The following is a 22846-nucleotide window of genomic DNA, read 5'->3' as shown; positions in this document are numbered from 1 at the left end:
ACCACGCCTATAAAGCTGCACAGTGCTTCCTTTGTGTGCACATATTTCATTATGCAAAGGGAAACTGAGCTGCAATGACAGGTGCAGGTAGATGGCAAAAGAGCAGAAGATACAACACAGACATTTTGACGACCTGCAGCTCAAATCCTTTGAAGTTGAGTGTTGAAACAGAGCAGCACCCAATGGATCCAAAGATAGCTGGTTTAGGGCAGCAGCACAGCAACATCAAATAAAAGAGGGAGTAAAAAGGCAGTATGGTAATCCTGTCATACATTTTCTCGAAACGGGGCCCAACATGTCAGAGCAAAGCTATAAAAAAAAAGTAAAAAAAGATCCTCAGACACACTTCAAGTCCACATAAATACAACTCTTTGTTGCAGATTCCTTTCCTACATAAATAATGACATAAGGAGAAGAACTGCAGCTATCTCTTTCTTTTTTCTTTGAATTTGGTTACGCTGAAATGTCTCGCTGCTCAGGGACAGAAGAAATATGTCTTGTAATTACTTATTCAGATCACAGGCAGCTAATTTGACTAAGCAGGTGTCAGGGACAGCGAGAGTGTGATTTCAGTGTGCTTAAGTGTGATGTGCTCACACTAAGGCTGATAATTACATAATCGTTGGGCGATTCTTCAGCTGAAATTCAAAAAGGGAAAGTACTGACAAGATAATGAATATGATCCTTGGGATGCAAATTGCAAACAAAGTGTATGAGATGTCACGACTGCCAGAAATCAGCACGGGTCCTGTTTAATTTTGTGTTAAAAACCCATCAGAAGTTAAAAAAAAAAAAAAAAACACTAGACTAAAGAGGGACAATGAGTGCAGAAATATGTCCACTCTTTTTACTTAGATCCACTCAAAAACTTAAGTGTGACTCATAAAAATGTTGGGCGTCTTCCATCCCCTCCCTTCTCTAAGCAGAGCATCAGTTGAAATCTTGCAATGAGGCCATTGCTGCTGCTTTCTATTTTGAGATGCATTAAGCTCGCAGAAGAATCTAAACTGCTAAATAATTGAGACGAAGCTTCTATCATCGCCTAAGCTGAGCCATCTCTTAGCTCATCACGGCCCTGACATCATCAGAGACTGGGTCATCATGTACACGGTGACAGGACATTGAATAGGTTTTCTTGGCAGTGGGGACGGATTTATGAGCGGGAATTTTTCGTGGGTGAAAGTGTGCCATCAAAAAAGTGCGTCTCAGACCAGATGACAGCTATATGGTATAAATAAATCAGTTATATCTTCCCTACAAGGGGAGGAACTTTTCTGTGCACCCCCCCACCCTCCCCCTCACTGGTTTAAGTCTTCATTGTAAATATGTGGATTGCATCTAGTACGCTGTCATAGCTGCAGTGTGACACTTAATAATTCATCATACAGATCTTTGTATCCCTTTGGCTGTGGATACCTCAGAGGCCACCTGTTCTAAAGCTGCTTGGTACAAACCAAAAGAACTTAATTTAATCCATTTTCAATGAATAAACATAAGTGAGGGGTCCCTGGCTGTCTGATATATGGTATAGAATAGAATAGAATAGAATAGAATAGAATAGAATAGAATAGAATTACTTTATTGATCCCAAACTGGGAAATTGTGGCGTTACAGCAGCAGGTTATCCAAACACACAATATGAGCAAAAAACACAATGTTAGATTGAGAAGATGGAGGCCTATAGTCTGTTATGCTGTGTTTTGAAAAGTCCCACCTATCACTCAGACTGGCAGCAGTGTGAACATAAGGCTGCCTGTCATTTCTGTTCTCCTGGCACACTGCACAGCAGCAACTTGAACACTGCAGACACCCATGGTTTTATAAATACCGTATATAACACTCACGGTGCCGCCACAGGGGCTAAGCTAAAGATCTATGTGAGAGACAAGGATGGAGACTAACCGTAATTCTCCCCCTCCATCCCGGTGGTCCTGATGCTGCTGCAGGCGTCTCTGCTCGAGGATGTCTGTTCGCCCAGCGCCCGCAGAACTCCGGATACCGTCGTCTGTCCTTCCCGGTCTCTTCCTCGCTAGCTCTGCTGTAGCTTCTCGACTCCCAGGTTTCGGGTCTATGGCAGACAGTCGCGTTAATACTTTTCAGCTTGTTGTTAATTTGTTTGTATCAAGTTGCCGTCTGAAATGTGCGTGCGTGTGAGGATGTTGTTGGCTGCCTGCTGATAATATGACTCCAGAGAAACCGGTGCACACGCTGGCCCCGCCCACCCCAGGTGTGATGTCACGATCTAACTTTCACTAACAACTTTGCTGAACACTGCCCACATCCAAAACAACTGTGAGGTAAACTATCACGTTGTTTATGATTAAAGTACTGCAAAAGATATCACTGAATGCAAAATAAAACATTTCACTAAATGCAAAAATATTCAAACACAAAAATGTTTGATTAAATGCTATGCACATTTTACAAAACGTTCAAATAATACAGGAAACAGAACATTTCATGAAACACAAAAACATTTCATAAAACATTTCATGAGAGCAAACCTTTTCTGCAAAATTAAAAGTCATTTTTGAGAGACAAAAATATTTTTGAAATAGAAATATTTTGAGAATTCTTTTGTCTAGAATAGAAATATATTTTGTTGAATAAAATGTTTTTCACTGAGTGCAAAAACAATTTCAGAAAACGAAAAGGGTGCAACACTTGTTGTCTCTGATTGGACAAAGTCCTTAGCAACAGTCATGACAGTTTATGTTTTAGCCACATTTACGTTTATTAAATATTTTTACGTTTCAAAAAATTTTTTTTTGCAGTTGACCTTCAGGGCTAGCATATTATATTCTGCTATCAATTTTTATTTAGGCTCTTAGACTCTTGGACTAATAAATATATGCAATCCCTGCCAAAAGTTTGTGACTTTGTTCATAAATTTCAATTCTTAAGCAAAGCTACACTTTCGAGCTCATTTGCACTATGGGGCTACATGAGCTATAAACTTCATTCATCATTCCTGAAAGCATGAAAACAAAAGGTTTTTTTTCTTGGTTTCATTATTAGCTTCACAAGATTACATTACACTACATTAACTTTCTTCTATTCTGTTATATTTCTCATTTTGAGTCCTTCTGGCAGGTCTGTGATTACAGATGTTATATACTTTGTACTGAAAACTTAATGCTCAACTGTCTCGATTTAGTTTAAATATGTAAAAGAGAACAGCTATGATTAAATTAACCAATACGTTTTTTCCCCCTAGGTAGGATTTAAAAATGCATTTAAGCAAGTCTACACAGCCTATTTTAAAGAACCCATAACAAAAAAAAGGTGGAAAACAGTTCACACCATTTCCTTTCCCCACAAACTTTAGTCTAACCTTGACCTTGATGTCTGAATGAAAAATGCATCATGACTTAAATTATACAGGAGCATTATCATTTGTTTTACCCTGAAAGTCCACACTGAAGAAAGTTTCGGTTGATAATTGTAAATAGTTTTGTTACTATGGGAACTAAGTTTGACTTTTCCAGCTCACACATAGTATGAATAATGGTTTTCAGGCAGTTTGAGGGTCCAGCATGACTTTGCACCAGGATGATAAGTGGAGTCACATTAGTGCTCAGCTCAGGCTTCTATAAAGAAAATCCATGTTTTCCCTTAACTCAACATCTACTCAGACTCAAACATAGCACAGTTTGTAAATTGTTTTTAAAGATTGAAATAGATCAATTGGCAAAAAAATTACTTTATGATTAAAGATGAATTTATATTTCATCTATATGAAAGTATTAAAGGCTGATAAAATTCTTTAAACTGATCATTCAGGTTTTGGACAATGCATCGCTTCTAAATGTTAATATTCTAACATGCAATCATCACTATTAAAGAAGAAAAAAAATAGACAATCAATTCACAAAAGTCACAACTTTATTGCACCTCCATAGTTACCTATAGTGTGGTCAGAGCTGCTTTCATTATGAAAGGTCTCTTCCCTGGTCAGAAAAGGTGGTGCCAAATATAGAACCATCAATGCAAACATGTGAACCGTCCATTCACACACTAGGAAATGTTCCTCTGCGTCGTCCTATGGACGTCAGACTGTGGAGGCTTCTCTTGTACTGTACACAACTACAGTGACAGAGGGAAGGTCTTGCATGAAAAACAGACAACTCTCTTATACACAAATGAACTAACACATTTGCAGATTAATTCTCAGGTTAATATCCACCAACTGATCTGAGTATTAGTAGCACATTAAAGATCTGTCTTTTCTTCTTTAAATTATATATTTATAACATTAAGACCTATACTTTTTATTTATTTATAGCCAATTCAAGGCAACATCTCTAGAATGATAAGAAATGCATGGGCAGATCTTTACAGCGTCGGAGGGAGACGGGTAGCACAAGATGGACTGTACAGTCTTCTACAGTGGCCAAGCTTTTTGTTATCACGTTAAGTTCATCTACACATCTGTGCCTGGGTTTGGTGCAAGATGGTTTCCATGGTTTCCACACCTGAAATAGTTTGTATAAAACGGTTTCTACAAGATGTACAGGATGCAAAGTGTTCGTCGGGGAGACTGATCAGAGATGACGATGGGCTGCAGGATGTCTGGGTTCCTGAGTCTTTGCCCAGTTTCAATGAGTCCAGCGTGACTGTCAGAAAATTGCATAGAGATATAACGTACGAGGGGGTGGAAAAGAAAGTCAGCATGTGGCAGTCCCATTTGAAACACAGTGCCTCAAAGCAGAAAGTGTAACCCTTTTTATTCAGTACAGTTTTTATTTTGAGAAGTGGAACGGTTAAATCGGGGAGATTGAGGGCTTCAGAACACTGGAGCGGTTAGATGAGCTACAGAGCTGAATAGCTGCACAGTAGAAAACAACTGCTCCCGCTGGAGTTCCTCCAACACCCCCACCTTGTACTCTGTGAATGCACCATGTACTGCTCCTGTCAGAAAACACTTTAGTCCAGGTAAACAACCGGATATGATGAAACTGGTGAGGTCCACTGTGTTCTTGTCAATGTCCACCATTGATCTATTTATTCAAATCAGAGGAGAATCCTTTTCATGGTGTCAATTATCTTAACATGTAATCTGAAACAGACTTTGACTTCGTTGGGGAACAAAACAAATTAAAAACAGAATTCACCCAAATTTGTTTTTTCTTTTTAAGTTTAGACATGCAAGCTTTAAAAAGAAGGTGGCCATTTTTAAACCCTCATTTCACCAACATTAAGCAGGCAAAATGTGGTCCTTAAAAACAAGCCACATGGCACTGACACTGCAGCAAAATAAAAGAATGGCAAATAAAGATATAAAATAAGAAAAGTATACAGAAAGCTAAAATAATACAGGTTTAATGAATAAAAACTAAAGGATCTTTATCGTTTGGTAATCAAGACAAAAGGTTACTTCCTTTTATATTTCAAACTTTCTCAGCCCTTGTGTCTGCAAACGTTTGCTCCAAGGGTTGTTTTAAAGTTTTCATTACAAGACAGCTTCAGAGTGTTAGATATTCTTTTGATTCTAAGTCTGTTATACGATCATTTCATAGCAGCTCGCGATTTTTTGGGGGCGACAAACGAGGCTTAAAAAAGGCCAACGTGAAGCTGTGCGTACCTGTGTTAAATACTACATGCACAGGGAAGCTTGAGCCACTTTTATGGTTTATTAAAAGTGGATACGAGAGGTCAAATGTTACTGGTTGTAAAAAAGTGAGACAACATTTCATTTTGCAGATTTAAGGAGCTGTCTGTCTGTTGTCTATGCTGCTTTGGGCTTGTATGTATTCAGGAGATTGGGTTCAACTTGAAAAAAAACAACAAAGAAAGATTTTTTAAAAGATGGAGAAAATGAACTGAAGTTTGGTATACAGTATTGTCGTCCTGGTTCCTCAACAGCGAGCTAGGCAGTCAGCGTCGGACTCCGAAAACCCTCTTCCCTCCGGGTGTTACGGACCACTTGTTCCGCCTGTCCTGAATCTTCTGGAAGATGCTGATGCCGCTTCTCCACTTCTCTTTTTTATAGTTTTTGATTTTCTTCACCTAAAGTTCAGAACAAAAGATAAAAAAAAAAAAGGAGAGAGAGGAGCTGAGTATAAAGGGGTCGTAACAGTAAGCCCTGAGATAGACGTGCAAAATGTGATTCAACTTGACATCTGAATGTGAACCCCAAACCCCATCTTTGTTTTTTGTCCTGTACACTTTCTCCTCACCTTCCCACTGTCAAAGTCTTCATCCCACTCATCGATCACAGTGTCACACTGGGCATGGCGAACATCTTCAGCAGCATCTCTACTAATAGCAGAGACTTCTCCATCCCAGCTAAGGACTACGCAAGAAAACGCAAACACATGAAGTATAAAATAATAACAGTCTTTCAGGGGATTTTTATAAGAGTGTTGCTTTATTTACATTATAGAGCACTCACCGTTGGCTCCGTAGGCTTTATCTGTGGCGCTCCTGAGCAGCTCCTCCACCACCCCGCTGCTCTTTTTTCCATCCCAGGCTGCAGGAGCAACATTGGCCGGTTTGTCCTCATCAGCTGCTGGCGCCTGGCTGCGTTTGTAGCCATCCTTCACTTTACTGTCCCACATCACCACTGTAGCTGGATTTTATGGAAATAAATAAATAATTATACATCAGTAAATCCAGAAGAATCTCATCGCTGTTCACTACATACTATGAAAGAACTATGAACTACATACTAACCTGCGCTTTGTTTACTGTTCTCAGAGCTGATCTTTTTGAGAGGGGGCTCCTCTGCTGCTGCTTCAGTCTCCTCGCTCTTTCCATCCGAGCATCGCCTGCTCTCCTCCCACAGCCCCACCTCTTCTTTAAGCCTCTTCTTCTTCTTAGTCTTGAATTTCTTTTTCGAAACGGTCACAGTTCCTGTATCGTTCTGTACGACTGCTGCATTCATCTCTGAAGTGCTGCTGGGTCAAAGCAGAGTTCAAAAAGGGAGTTTTACAGGAAGTTGGAATGTGTGGGAGTTTGTACAAGTGACCGACAGTTACACACAAGAGCAAACTGGTTGCTATAGAAACAATTGTATGGGCCTCTATTCCAAATCATGAGCTCAGTAACATTAATTGTAAACAGTTATGAAGACGTACCTTTCTGTTACAGAGCGTGCCGAGGTTGTGTCCTGCACAGGCTCCACTGGTTGCATCTTCTTTTTCTTCTTCTTCTTTTTTAACTTCACAGAGTCCTTCCCCTGGTTTGACTCGCACTGCACTGTGGGACTTGTTGCATCTAATTGAGGTTTTTGCCGAGTCTGTTCTTTATCCGAGTTGGATGTGAGACTCCAAATGCCGCCCTGGCACCAATCCTCTTCCTGGTTTGACGTGTCCAGGTGAGACGACACACACTCCCTCTCCGTCGCTTTCTCTCCATCCTCGTTCTCCCTCTTCCGCTTTTTTTTCTTCTTCTTCTTCTTCTGCTTCTTCTCGCTCGCCGATTCCATGAGGTTGGTTTGTGTCACTTGAGCAGCTGGGGATGCGACTGGTTCAGCCTCACCCTCCACCTCAGAATGTCGCCTCTTCTTCTTCTTCTTCTTCTTTTGGGTGGTCTTTTGAGCCGACAGGCTGTTGAGGTCCGGTTCTTCCACTGGGGCGCTGGGGTTGTTGGAAGACTTGGGGCTCTTTGGGCTGGCACTGTGGAGGCCGTTTGTTTTAGGAGAAAGGCTGGCGTTTGGTTTTTGCAGTGTAGAAAGAAGGGACTGTTTCGGTTTGAAGGATCCACTGGAGTTGGCAAAAGGCTGCGATGATGACTGGACTTTTGGAGAATGGAATGGACCAGCTCTGAGGAGAAAAGATGAGAGACCAACCTGAATTGATCGGATCATTTCCAAAATGTCAAATACTTAATTCTTAGAGCGGTGGCTGGAGGTTCTTACCTGTGATTATGAGAAGGTGAGGCATAGGTGAGGGGGTTGAGTTGATTTCGATGCATGGGGTCACTGGACAGCTGGCGTGGCAAATGGGGCGGAGCATCAATGCTGCTCGGGTTCTGGCTGCGAGCCTGCAGTTATCGACATAAATAAAAACTTGGTGGTCTAAAAAAAAATAGCCATGATGTGACAAAAATAAGGAAGAGAATCAAACAAGGAAGAGAAAGATCAAAAAAAGGGACGGCAGGAAAAGATGGAGGGAGGAGAAAAAAAAGAGGAAAGGGTATGGCAGAGAAGAATTAGAAATGGTTAGAAAAAAAGGACAAACTAAAGGAAAAGAAGACAAACTAAACAAGTGCTAATATGTGGTTGATTAAACATACACACTGGGAAAATTACACATTTTAAACAGTAGAAAATAAACTAGAGAAGAGGATATCACTTGCCTTGATCTTAACTACTTATTGAAATCAATTGTCAAACAGCAATTTGGAGTGAGGCATCAGGAAACCAATCATAATCTTTCAGTAAGACAGGAGGTGGTGCTCCTGCTGTGGATGAGATTGAGGTTCACCTTCTTGGCTGACAGGGCCAGCTTCTTGGCAGGCGGAGGTGACATGGTGCTGGTGGCTTCCAATGTGATGTTGTTGAGGGCGGGGGGTTTTAGTTTGGCCGTCTTCTGCTCCTCTGTGCTCTGGGAGCGCTCCACGCTTTTGGCCGGAGACGACACAGCGTTTGAGCCTTTCCGCGGGGTGGAGGGAGTCTCTCCTACCGGCGCACTTTTGGTACCCACGGAGTCCTGGCCGACAAAAACAAAAACAAACACAGAGAGCGGTTACAGTACTGCGCATCGAATCAGACTGAAGAATTTTGGAGAGTACACGGCATACATTTAAAACAGATTTAGGCAATCACACCTCCAAACTTAATGCTCTACCTTAGGATTCAAGATGGCGCACTTCCTTGATTTGATCGATTAGTAAATCAACAAAACACTGGCTGTTAAGATAACCCGTCATTAAAGGTCGTTCTTTTCCCAAATCAAAAAGTCTCAATTTGAAGCCTCCTAAGAATTTAGGTCTTTGTTTAATATCGTAACTGCATTTCTTAAAGTTGTAATATGTAGAATTTTTACACTGAAATATTGTTATTATTAAAAATGGACTAAACCATATTGTTCTTGTGGAGAGAAATCCTTTATATAATAGTTATAATGGAATGTGTCTCAATGTGGCAGATGCCAAGACTGACACGACATGTTTATCGTTGCCACGGAAACACTAGCTGTTACATCAAAGACAGCTGCATAAAAAATCTGGATATATTACTGAAAGCTGCTGTTCTATTGCTGGAAGTGCTGCTGTGTTAAAAGACGTCATGTTAACTATACCTGGATACATTAGCTCGTAGCTAAACATTCTCGTTCTCAAGTCTAATGTTTCTCTTTGAATCCTAAAAGCCTAGCCAGGGACGGAGGTTGAAAATTAGCCACAGGTAGTAACCTGTGTGCATGGCATCTCCTTTGAATTTCACTTATGAAGGAATGCTCATTGCATCTTTGTTCAATAAAGCACATTTAAAAAAAAAAAAAAAACATTACCTTCGAGTCGAGGGTGTCGGCAGACGAAGAGTCAGACAAAGACTTGAATGAGGTAGACGCTGCCATGCCTCGGCCTTCGCCGCCTTGCTTTTTGTCTCCCTCTGTCCTGCTCACCCCGTTGTTGGACGGGGTTGGCGTGCTGCTGCGGGACTGTGCTTGGCTCTGGGGAGGGGGCTTCTTCAGCTTCTTGAAAGGCTCCTCGATGACCGTGGGTCCACCCGGCAGCTTGGGTGGGCCGTTGGAGGATGACGTCCAAGTGGAAATTCTTGGCTGTGATTGAGAGTTGACCCCGTTCCTGGAAACGGGCAAGCCTAACCCGCCGTCCATGGACTGGATCTTACGCAGTTGTGCAGGTTCAAGTTTCTAGGGAATTAAAAAAAAAAAGAAAAAAAGAGAGAATTATATTTACAGCTTCAAAATGAAAACTGCTCATGAACTGTCAGCATATAGTCCGCATGTCCAACAGCGGGCTGACCGTCTCGTACCTTTGTAACCTGCGGGGAGGACAGCGGCCCGTTCAAGTTGGCCCTCTTTATCTGTTCAGACGACACACTATTCTTCCCTTGATGCAACATGCCTTGCTTAGTTGTCTGCCCTTCCGCATTCTTCCTCGTTTCAGGGATCCTTCAATATACAAGAAAAAAGTCCACAGTTTATTTCATTGCACGTCCAGGAAAAACAAAAAAAAACACCTTTGTGGATCTCCTGCACGCAGACTTACCTCAGGTAGAAAAGCACGTAGGCCTGCTGGTTCAACACCACTTTGATGTTACTGGAGTGCACCATTGAATCATTCATTTGGTACCATTGACCGTTGCTTGCCTGAGAAAAAATAGGAACAGATAACATTTTAAAAATGTGCAGAAGGCAACAAGACTCCCTCCAGGAGTTAACTTCATTTAGCTTGAATTTAGCAGCAGATTTCAGCAGTAACAGGAACACAATTTGTTTGATTAAAAGTCGTATTCATAACTCCCACAGAGTCAGAAGACACTACCATAGCTGTTAAAAAAAACAACAGGTAGATGGTTGTATTTCTCTGGACGTAGTTAGCAATCAGAGTCAACGTTTCATGTCAATAATAAGCACGGCTCTACGGCAACAATGTGTTAAAAGGACAATTCAGACTATTGAATACACTACCAAGCACAATATGACTGCATGATTTAATATTATGACTATTTAGCAATACAACAATTAACAGGGGGCGCCGGTTCAGCCAAGCAGTAAGAGCGTGCATCCGGTTTACAGAGGTCACAGTCCTCTCAACTCTCATATGTTCGAGCCTCGCTCCCTCCCTCACACCCCGCTCCTCTAAATGTTCCTGCCCCTATTCACTGTCCTAATGTCATAATAAAAAGGCATAGAATGAGCCAAAAATATCAGAAACTCAACTAAATTTGATTATATTCTGATACTGTCATGATAAACTACACAATCTATGATGGAGGATTGTAATCATATCGCCCCAGTCTATGCATCCATCAGCTATTGTCTGGTGATATATGCCTCTGGGCACGATTGCAAACTTCTCAGTGATTGTTCAGGCGTAGCCAGAAGTTAGCGTTTAACAACTTTCAGCCAAAATGTCATTTTGCATGTGCTGCATTGTTCAAAGTTCAAAGACAATCAACCGTGCGATCAGATCTAATGCAAAGCTAAATGTTCCCCTTCAGATTTAACACCGTCATTTCTTGGTTCACTCCTCCCCCTGGAGAAGCCCCTGTTCATCTGTTTTAAAGGGGGTCTCACATTAAGTGTGAATACTAGGTCACACAGAGGCTTAGTTTACTTCAGCGGTGTGAGCTAGAAGAAGAAACAGATTTTCAAGCAGCTATATGGTCTTGAGTTTGCCAAAGTAACATCATGATGAAGATTTGCAAAAAATAAAAAAAAGGAAGCTCTGCCAACTTCAAGAGGAGAAGACACTATTTTTGTGGAATGGGGGTGGAATCGATCATTTCTGACGTGTTCATGGGAGTCGTAAATCACAACAGCGACTGTCTTGCGCTACACATGGTCCTGCAGATGTATTGCTCAAGTGGACACTTTTGATAAAGATTGTCTGCTGCAGTTTCATGCAGATATCTATTGATGGAGATAAATAAATCTTTGTCAGATTACCACCAATGGGACCCGGGATGTCATTACATTGTTCCGCCTGCTTTTGCTCTCAATATGAACTGCTTTTCCCGGCGACACACCAAAGCCTGCTGATACATAATTGGTCAATACTAATTAGGCTACAAGTGTATGACAAATGAAACCAGAACACTTCCCATTGTAAAACTCAGACCCTCGGACACAGATTCTACATGCTTATGTAGAATCGGTAAGCCCAACAATTATTTTAGAGCTAAAATTATGAGAGCAAGAAAGTCAGATATCAAATATGTGATGAGCTGATATTTTCTGCATTTTCTAAAAACCCTCTAAACATCCATCCCTTTAGTCATGATCCTCCACACAGCAAAGAACGTCCTTTTCCAATCACGCACAATGTTAGTGAACATAACGACACCATCAGTAACAAGGCGGTGTCTCACCTTGACATAGCAGTAGTAGTGGCCTGCATGACAACTGTAGCCCGAGTGCACGAGGACGGCATAGAGGCCGTACATGACGGGATCTCCTGAGCTCTGAGACATGTATGGGCGGATGTTCAGAAATTCTGGATAACCAACATCCTGTTTAAAAAAAAAAAGAAGAAAAAACACTGAAGTATGAGATCACTGAAAAATATGAAACGGCTCTTCTGTAGAGCTAATAGTGCGAGAAAACCGTGTTCACCTTTGTTATCTTTCCTCCGCTGAAGTTTGCAAACCTCTTCAGTGAGAGGGTCAGTACATTAGATGTTCGATGGACTGTGAAGCGCTTAGTTGCCGGCACTTTCTTTTTGCACCTAAGGAAGGGAAAGAAAAAAAAAAAAAGGAGGAGTCATGATAGGTCAGGGAAAATGGACGTCTAATGTGAGTAGATGTTACTGTGGGGAGAAAAAAAAGAAAGATCTATCGCCATGTCCTGCAGATTCACTTAAAGTGGAGGGATGTTGTCAGACTAGATGAATGGGACTCACTTGGCACACATGTAGGCGTTCTCTCCACTGAGTACATCGGGCTTTACAAACAGTTCCAGGGCTCGCACGATGTTCGCCGCTTGCTGAGAAACAAAACAACAGAAATACTTAGTGATGCTGAAGCAGGTTGAAAATATACACAACATATTACTGAGATCATGTCTCTTACCCGAATCTCCACAGCAATGTCCAGGTAAGGGTCATATGTATCCGACACACTTTTACAAATCGAGCATTTCACTGAAAGGCAAAAAGACAATTTATATTTTTACTTGTTTTTCCACATTATTCAGAGTATACACAAACTTGATGAAAATAGAAAAAAGAAAGATATGCATTTGCATGTATGACTGTGGTGAAAAAACTATTCAACAACATGTAGCCGTTTGAGCAAATCTATTTTCTTGACATTGACATCAGTCTGCTCTGCTGGGTAAAAGATCAATAATGCAATCATATAAGCCACAGATGAAGAAATTAGTAAACCTGCACAGCTCTAAAAGAAATATTTTCTAATGGTTTCTTTCTCTGAAAAGAAAAGAAAAAAAAAGTCAATACCTCTTGACCTGAGGTAACCTCCAAAGATCTGATGAACCAGTGTTGTGGCCTGGGTCTGTCTGTCAAGCCTTCAGAAAGCAAGGGGAGAAAAATGTAATAAAATAAAAAATATATAAAACACAGCTTAAGTTTAAAAGCTCAGTAAACACAACAATGATGAAGTCGTACTTAGGGTAGCCATTTAGACAGGCTTTCTGCATGGCATCGATGGTGTACCGCAAGAATTCATGGGCGTCCTCCTGGCTTCCAAAACGAAAGTGTCGGGCAATTTCTACAGGAGACAAAAAACAGTTTGTTAGGTTTGTGTGCTTGTTATCAAAATGAAGAGCTGATTGACAAATATTCACGTGAGGTGAACCTGAAACGCTCCCATACTGCTGACTTGACTTGTTTATTACGAAGTTTCGCTGCTTGGTCCCTCTGCAATGGTAAAGCTAATGTGTAGCGTAGCTTGATAAGGACTGCACATTAAGCTGGTGCACAACAGCTACAGTAGGGTCACTGCCTTTAGGATTGATTAATTAAAGTATCACTCACTTTACCATTATGACAACAGGTGAGCATCGTGCAGGGAGCAACAAGCTGCACCAAACAATTAGACTGACAGCATTAGAAGGTTCATATTAACATGAGACATCACACCCTGATTAATGCATCTAAGGAGGAACACATCTTTCTCTCTCGCTCTCCTTCTACATGCAGAGCATACAGCCCAACAGGTGTGAAGCGAGGGCAGATCGCCCACTTGTTTATGGATCTTAGATGGTGATAGTAACTATGCGGATAAAAAAAAACAATATGGTTGGCAAAATGTACTTTGGCAGCCCGCCCAGGTTTGGTCTGTGTGTGGGAGACGCTGATGTTTTCATACTAAATTATAATTAGTCAGTTAGTTGCACATGTTCACACACAGAAGAAAGTCTTCCACGCTTAATGTGCGCCTGTTAACTGTGGACATGAAGAGGAGGAAAGAACAGAAAACGAGGGAAGAGGACAAATAGCTTAGCCATGCCAAGAGAGGTTATAAGACACGAGAGCTGTGAGAGAGATGTCAACACTAAACTCAAAAACTGTATGGACTGTGGTGTTAAGAGACGGATTCATCAAAAATAAATGACAACACAATTTAAAAGTTCAGAGGCAGAAAATATGGATCAGGTGCTACAGCGATGTTCACCTTTGACGTCTGACCTTTCACTGGACATATTTACTTTAAAATGAATTACAACAGCGAGGTCGGCTAATTCAATACATCTACAGGCTACAAGGCTTCCAATATGTCGAATCTAAGGGACGACTTTATTTGCAGGAGAACATAAATGTAGAATCAATACGTGATTTCCAGGACAACATTTTATGCCACCATGTTTTATTAGGAAGTATCAGGGCTGGGTATTTCCCACAACCCCACGATATGATACATATGGTGGTATACATTGATTTTGGATGATGACCCTGTCCTACACAGACTTCACTACAACAGCTGTTCAAATCAGGTCTTCAAAGATCCTAGAAATTAATAATATTTTAATCCCAGAGCTATGGCTAAGCTTAGCAGCCGTATCGATTCTGTAACATCTGTATTGATATGTATTGGCAAGGAGCACATAACAATATAGCATGTATTGAGGGGGATTACAGGGGACACAAAGCCCTTTTTGTCCATTATCTCTTACCGTACATACTAAACAGGGTATTTACTTTATTTAAAGAAGGTGTAAAGATGTTCAGAAATAGCAACATGGCACATGTGGAGAGTACAAAATGATTATCAGTAAAGATGCTTTATTTAAAATGTCAGAACATTCTCAGATATGCAGTTGGACGATGACTCAATAAAAGCTTACAGTCACTCAGCAGACTCATCTATCTTCTCGACTATAATGGAGTGTAAAACCCTTCGACTCTACACTGATTATCCTAATGGAAAGAAAGGGGGGAAAGTATGAGCTGGTTAATTGCATTGCGGTCATCATCACCACATTCCCGGCATAGCATCCCTGTACAGCCGTGAGTCACCGCTGAGTGGGGAAACTGGAATAAGACACCACACGACTCTGACGACCTGTTTCGGGGACTTTCTGCGCGGAGGTGAGAGAGGAACATCTACAAGATATTAAAAAAAAACTGTGGGCACGCGGCAGCAGGGTGGTTGTGTTTTTATTTGCTTTGAGAGACCCAGAGTGACATCCTGGGGACATTTCAGGATCAGTCGCAGCAACACTTTTTAGATTTTTAGTGGCATGATTTGTGCTGAGCTAAAACGGAACCAAAGGCTGTTTTTCATTGGATGTGTTTGTTCTGTCCTAGCTGTGGATGCTAGTTCCTACCTGCTTTCAGCTCAAATAAAGTAAAAAAGAGAGGAACAAAAACAGACCATCTTTGTCCTGGGTTGAGAAGAAAGGGGGGGGGGGGGGGGGAAATTGGACTGTAGATTTTTTTGTGCTAAAGCTGCTCCTCTCAGCCTGCAGTCACAAGGAGACAGAGAGGGCATCGGGGAAGGAGGGGGGAGGGAGAGGCAGAAAAAGAGGTGCAGGAGGTGGAGACATGATTGCAGCAGCACATAAGGAAGCAGCAGGCAGGAGGCGGACTGAAGGGAGGAGGAGGGAGGGGAGAGAGGGTGTGGGGGGGGGGGGGGGGGGGGGCGGTTGGACTGTGAGCTTACAGCACAGTACCTCAGCATGTCAAGGTGTAGGATCATACCTTGTCTCTACTCTCTACATGGTTTTTTCATTCACAGCCCTGCAGTCTGTCCGCTCCACTTTTTTCTTTTATTTTCCTTTTTCAGACTGCAGTCACTGGCTGCTGTCACGTGACACTCACATGGCCAGTGTTGCGTCATCGTGCCTGAGGCAGTGTTCACTCTAAACGTCAGGTGTCTGACACAAAACTGCTCACATGCAATGACACAGAGTTCAAGGGAAGATGGACATCTTACTTTTCAGATCTCTGATGAAGGAGACGGGCTTGATGGCGTTGCCCGTGTTGGCGAAGGCTTGGATGATGTGGTTCTGCATTACACAGATCATACAGAAGCCTGACTGGTGACCTGAAACACACACAACAATAGCAGCATTAGAATCAGGGAACGATGGCAGAGGAAATGTTTGTTATTGAAAGAAGGAACGTTAAATGTGATATCGTTTTAATCACTCAGAATAAACTCAGTGAACAAACACAAGGCAGGGTATAAACTTATTATCAGGATGAAAGCATTCACAATGAACACATCGCAAAAGTCTGAAATTATCACAATTATTCTTCAACACTTTTCATGTAGTCAAGCAAAGCTTTCTCACTCTGCATGTGCACATGTTACCAGTTGAAAGCAGGCCTGTGTATAATGGTGACGCTTTCAAACCATCTAGATGCAGCCAGACGAAGGTGAAGCTAACTATCAGCTACTCTGGGATGAATAGGCGCCAATTTAGTGGAGAAAAAAAAAAGTTTTTCTGGGATTTATTTTAGATTTAAAAAGGGAACATGTTGCAAACACAGGTGTTCTGTAAAACATGAAGGACAGCAGATAGACAGAGAAACGCAGTTAAAGCCTATATTTACTCTTTCTTTATGGCTACATGTTGAGGATGAAATAGCCAGAATAATGATTCAACATACCATCCATAATTGGATGTTGAATTGCTTTATATTTTAAAAGTATTCCATAAATTTAACTACCTCAGGTATAAAAGTAAAGCTTCCATTTTTTTAGGTACATTTTGAATGATTTAGTTTTTACTTTTGCTTGAGTAGATGATTACTTTGATGAGGTATTCTCTTTCCAAACCTGCATTTTAACCTAGAGCACTGAAGCGTTGAGGTCAGTGAGGTTTTTTTTTCTATTGCTGAGTGAAAGCAGAGAGAGGAACGACTGAAGCAGCTGTCTATGTTTTTCTTCTTCAGCTGCTTTGGTTTGCATTCCGCAGAGATGTGTGAGCATAAAGGGCTTACAGTAGCAGGGTTACAGTCATTTTCACTAACTTTAAAAGTTTAAAACCATGTGGGTGTGCACTGGTTAGGCGAGGTGAACGAGAGTGTAAATGCTGTGTGTCTGGGAGCATTTAAGAGCACAATTCAAGTACTCACAGGCACGGCTGTGCTCCTTGGAGAGTAAGTAGTTGGCAAGTGGTGGGGTGTAGGTGAGACACTGCACTGTGGAGTTGAGGAAGCAGGTGTTCCCGAGGTTGTGGAGGCCGGCTCCCACCCTGTACACACGCTCCCATTTGAGGGTGAGCTTGTTCCCTGGAAAGAGCATCTTCTGGGGGGCCGGGACCCCATCGCTCTGGCCCCCAACCACGTTCTCAGAGACTGAAGAAGGAGGGCAGTCAGTTTGTGTCATTATCAAAAACAGTAATCCACAGAAAGCTCAACTTTTAAGGAAAACTCTGCTAATATTAGACATCAAAACATGCAAATGCTTCAGTTCAGTTTCAGAGCTTACCTTGCCTCTTTATCTGGGCAGGCTCTGCAGCCTTCTGGCCCGTAGCGCCCTCATTCCTGGGGTTGAGGATCACATACTTGTTCTTCAGGCTGTCCAGCTGATAGGAGAAACCCTTGCTGGCAGGCTCAAACTCTATCTTCTGCAAAAGGACCTTCTTGGCAGAAGAGGCCAAGAGTTTGTTGAGGTCGCCCTCATCGCCCGTCTCCTTTCGGCCAGGTTTCAAAGCCTCTTTGAGTTTATCGACTATCGGCATTGTTGGAACATCACTGTGGAGAGAGTTGGATTGATAGTCATTAACAATGCTCATTTGCCCAATTTTATTTGAGGTCCACACCCTATTCATCATCTTAAGAGTATCTTGGCCAGGATTCTCTTGAAAAACAGACTTGTATCTCAATGATGAGAATATTTTCCTGGTAAATGAAAGGTTCATTCATTAAAATAGATTGTCCCTTAACAAATGCTAGTTTTGGAAATATCTCCCATACAGCCTAAAGTGGAAAAGCAGGTATTGTCATACAAGCATTTAGTGCACCAATCTAACACTAAGACTTATTGACCCCTCAAATAATCGACCTATTTCTTCATCTTAAAAATAAAGAAGGAGCCTAAACAGCAATAACATACTGCTAGTGACGAGTTTAACAGAAGTCAAAAATGGCGTCACAAACCATACAGCCAAGGCCATACAACAATGACAGCAATTATACTTCATCCAAATAGGAATTCACCGATGCCTCTGCAAATACTGTGACATGAGCCAATGTTTATCTGGTACACATTACTACTGATTCAGAGAAGAGGTTTTTTTTAAACTGTGCAGAGGAAGTCACCTGCTGGACAAACTCTGCACTGGTGGCCAATTTCTTTAAGTTGTGATTTTAATTTTTTTACTGACAGCTTAAAATTTCTACATGGTACTGCACCAGAATACTTAAATTACCATACCCAGTCCTAAACACTGGTGTATTCATATCTACAAGTCCATCTTAGGTCGACTTCCTCCTGACATCAGTCAGAAGAGTACAGGGACTTATCCCAGGGCCTTTTCGGACTGTCTGGTTCACAAGTCAAAACTGAACTGGGGATAAAGGCGTTTTCAGTTTGCTGCTCCCTTCATTTGGAACGAGTTACAAAAAGAGCAGAAACTTAACGAGCTGCTCTCATTGGATGATTTTGAGAGGGTGTTAAAAAGACACACATCTGGCTGCAGATGTTCTCCCTGATGCATTTGTGGACAATCTTGCCAAACATTTGCCGTTTAAATTTGTTACGTGTGTCTTTTAATGTCTACAAATGTATTTTCTTGTATTTGTATGTTCGGCTGCTCACTGTTTCTGGGAAACTCTATCAACATCTTACTGCCCAAGAAGACCCCTGAGACCAGCAGCCTTGGGCCTGCTCACTGTGCCCGAGTCACGGCGGAGGTTTAAGGCAGATGAAGCACCTCAGCTCTGGAACAGTCTTCCACTTTCTATCCAATCAGCAGACTGTCTGTTTCTGCTTTTAAACTCTGCCATAAGACTCAACTTTACAGACTTGCCTTTTTAGCTGATGGATAATTTCATCAGAGCTCCGGTGTGCATATTAGATCTCTCCTGTTTTATTGTTTTTTTTCTAAATCTGTCATTGGCTCTTTTAACTGTGTGTCTGAATGTTGCTGTTTTTGTGTGTTCACTTGTGATTGTCTCTTTTAAATTGCTTCTGTAAGCATTCTGTGCTACTGGCTTGAAAAGGGCTCTTCAAATAAAGTATTATATTATTATATAAACGTCCGATTTATCAGTGAAATAATCATTTCAGTGCCCAATAAAAGCGTGTGTCTTCAGTAGGTACATCTCTAGGTCACATATGTGGCTCTGACAGAGACAGAAGTACTGAGTGCATCTCAGGAGCCAGCTGGGTCTTGGCAGCTGTCCTCACAGTTATGCAAGATATTAGACATTGGTAACCGGGTGGGGGTGGGTGGTGGGTGGTGGGTGGTAGGGGGTGTATGAGGCAGGAGAGGACGGGCATGTAGAGCGCGAGGTGTTAACAGCTGCTGTTAACCGTCAGGTCAAAATCTTATTGATTTGGCCTGCATTCATGTTTTCATTGTTTCTTCCACTAACTAACATGTTTATTTACTATTTCTCTATATCATCGAATTCCAATGAGCATGAAGAAAAATTGACAAATAGAAAATACTGATTTAAAAAGCAAACACTTGCAGAGGCTGTCTGCCGTCCCTTTAAATACTGGCCTGCTGAGTGCACTAAAAAAAACATTTGAGTGTAGATAACGTTTCCACATACTGACTGGCAGAATGAATGATTTCTGCTGTGAGTTTTATTCCCAGAAAAAGCTCAAATGCTATCTGTGTAGTGAGAAAAAACAATCATCCATTCTCACATAACCTCTGTTTTCTCTGGATGCAGCCAAGGTTGCCACAAACACACAAACACACACACACACACACACAACCCTCATTAAAGTGAGAGCATTACATTATGTAGATGGCCCGAGCACTACAATAAAAACACTGAAGGCATGTAGTGCCCCGAGAGTGGTGCTCATCAGAGTGGGCAGTGACGTCAGAAAGAGGGAAGGAGGGTTGAACATGCATTGTATGCACAAGGGCACGCTGACCTTCACGTGCTGCTGATACTGATACAAGTGAGAGCCACACAGCAGCCTGCAGGGACGCAACAAACTGCAGTGATGCAACTAGAAGAGTGGCCCGGCGATGTTGATACACTGACCACAACACATGAATGAAACCCGATGGTTGTGTTGCATAATCCACACAGACACGCTGTAGTTTGATAGTTGGTTTGTGGAATGTCAGAGAAACTAAACAGACAATTACATCTTGTCTTTAAAAGTGTCTTTTTTTTTTTTTTACAAATCAGTTTCAGATTACATGTTAGATCGGATGTTAAAAGATGTAGCTTAATAAGCAGTGATATATTTATATGTACATGCCCTTCATTGATGTACTTGAATGACTTATAATGGTTTTATAAATAACTTGTAATCTGCTGCGAGCCTCATATTTTCAAAGTAATGCCAGACATCGCTACATCTCTCAATAGTTTTTTCAACAATAAGAGATACATTTAATAACACAATCACATGCCAAACATCTGTCAAAATACTGCTAATTTACTACTCTGACTACATTTATGAGTTTAATATGATAGAAGAAACAACACTTCTAGTGAACCTGTATGACATTCTGCATCTTTAACATCAGAATTGCATGTGGATGTTAATGAATTGTTTTCAATGTAGAATATTTATGTGTGGATCTTTGAATCTGTGAAGTAAACAAACATGTTTCTTTCCTTTTTCTGTGTTTACCCTTGTGAGAGTAAATGGAAAATGGACTAAAGCTTGTATAGAGTTTATCTAGCCTTCAAAGCACCTTTACACCACACCTCTCATTCACACACTGACAGCACACTATGTAAAGTGACCATCAGAAGTAACTAATCCCATTCATACACATGCACACGCTACGCTAAGTTTCTTGCCTAAGGACACATTTGACATGTTGCTGCAGGAGCTGGGGATCAAACCCCCAACCTTCCGGTTGAGAGACAACAGACTACCAACTGAGCCACAGCCGATTGAACACATGTGTGCATGTTCACCGTGCAGGCTACTACAAAGAAATGAAATGACTCTAATAAAACACTATTCTGCAGCGAGATGTTTTGCTGTGGGCTGGATGGGAAAGTTAGAATGTTTTTTGGTCACTTGATCTTATAAGCTGTACAGCACAAACACAGTCTACATTAAAATAGGCTCTAGAAATACTTAATTTGGAACCACTTCTCTTTAGCAATTCGTTTATATGGCAGCTAAATAGCTACCCACCCACAATAACCACGAAAAAGAAGAGTATAAATAAGAATTACTCAAAGAGTCGATCAAAAGAAAAACAAGTTGCAATCCAGTGATGTCTAATATTTACTTGTTTACAATGACAGGGTCAGTGTCCTGTTGACACCAAACTTTCTCTAAATTATGTATTTCAATATCATGTGTAAGGAGGAAGGAAACACAAATAATCAACTGAAAAGTGATTATTTTCCCAGAAACAGAGAACAAATGCATCTAGCATGACGACTTACTTCATATTTCACAAATTACCTGCACTGACTATCACTGCTTCATTTGTACAGTACACTTCATATCGCACGTTGTCTCTCAAGGACTAATCATCGCGCGAACGCCTGACTTTGTGGGACGCACCTGAAGGCAACGCGGGTAATGCTACACTACCACAATCCATCCGTCGGAAACGACCGATTGAACAATTAGATAGTTGTGTTAGTTCACATCCTTCACTTCACATAAACATCGCTGTCAAGTGCAGTAGCCGTAGTATACCAGCTGGAGTCAACACTTCAGGGCCATTCACCACCAAGGCTTAAATGCTAGGTTGCTAACACACAGCACAGCTAAGATAATGTCGAAACAAAACGCTCTTAAGTTTGTTTACGAAACATCGACAGCAATCTAACACGCATACTATCAAATCACTATTTAACCGTGGGGTTCTTTCTGCAACCCGCAGTGCCGTTTTCTGTCTTTTCACGGTTATCAGTGGCAGCGGAAAATTAGCCAGCGAGCTAGCTTAACGTGGCGAAAGCCTCCAGCCGATCTCATTGCTGCAATGTGGGTTAGCATCTCAGCGTAGAGGTGGCTAACAAGCCCAGCCCGCCACATACTGCCCGTTGTGTTTGTTACATAACAATGGAAACATGTGCCAACGACTATTAAGGATGTAAAAACATCGTTTATATGCTCACCTTACGATCAACCGGACAAAATCGGTGACAGTACAGAGATCTGCTTCCTCAGCTGTAGCTCTCGACTCTGGTATTTTCGCCCATGCTGCATTATCAAAGGGCGGAGCAGAAGATGACTGGCAGTGATCAAGGACCAATCAGAGAACAGGTCACACCGAAGCTGAAAGGTTCAGCCAATCAGCGCTGAAACTGACGTAGCGCTGTCGGGGAGAGAACCACGCGTGACTTCCAGCCAGCGCTGCCGCTGTTTACCATTGATGCAATTCTGGGCTAGATGATATCGTAACAATTTTTCGATGTAACAACAACAACGAGAGACGAACAATGTGTAGTTTGCGGTTTGTTACTTCTTCAACATTGCGCCGACACACACCGTCCTCTCTTGAGAAACGAAAATCCCTCGATTGACTAAATCTCAGTATTATATTTTATATTCCACTACATGTAATTTTACCAAATATTTAATTATCAAAAATGTCAGTAAATTGAATTCATATTTGCTAACCATTGAATCAGT

General features: G+C 41.5%; 2 protein-coding genes across 3 annotated transcripts in view; both read right to left on the bottom strand.

Moving 5' to 3' along the window:
- cyth1a (cytohesin 1a) overlaps nt 1-2177 on the bottom strand; it is a 41708-nt gene extending 39531 nt beyond the window's left edge. Inside the window, exon 1 of the mRNA XM_020646996.3 lies at nt 1903-2177. Within this exon, the coding sequence (XP_020502652.1) occupies nt 1903-1921 (19 nt within the window). The 5' untranslated portion in view covers nt 1922-2177. The remainder of the gene's footprint in view (nt 1-1902) is intronic.
- Nucleotides 2178-3867: 1690 nt separating this feature from the next.
- Nucleotides 3868-22458, bottom strand: usp36 (ubiquitin specific peptidase 36). Of its 2 annotated transcripts, none has more exons than XM_020647668.3 (20): nt 22330-22458; nt 17531-17796; nt 17176-17397; nt 16028-16138; nt 13258-13360; nt 13090-13157; nt 12701-12771; nt 12532-12614; nt 12246-12357; nt 12002-12142; nt 10177-10277; nt 9941-10079; nt 9456-9818; nt 8430-8654; nt 7862-7986; nt 7080-7766; nt 6676-6899; nt 6395-6571; nt 6180-6295; nt 3868-6009 (listed from the first exon to the last, which is right to left on the bottom strand). In XM_020647668.3, exons 2-20 carry the CDS (start codon nt 17781-17783, stop codon nt 5878-5880), a joined length of 3453 nt encoding a protein of 1150 aa, XP_020503324.1. In that variant the 5' UTR covers nt 17784-17796; nt 22330-22458; the 3' UTR covers nt 3868-5877. The 2 variants fall into 2 exon arrangements, with proteins under 2 accessions (XP_020503324.1, XP_020503333.1); XM_020647677.3 differs by having other exon boundaries at nt 6676-6896.
- Nucleotides 22459-22846: the final 388 nt, after the last annotated feature.

This window comes from Labrus bergylta, chromosome 16, assembly GCF_963930695.1.
Source record: "Labrus bergylta chromosome 16, fLabBer1.1, whole genome shotgun sequence".
NCBI lineage: Eukaryota > Metazoa > Chordata > Actinopteri > Labriformes > Labridae > Labrus > Labrus bergylta.
The sequence above is the reverse complement of the archived record's forward strand: the minus strand, read 5'-3'. Positions and strand labels throughout refer to the sequence as shown.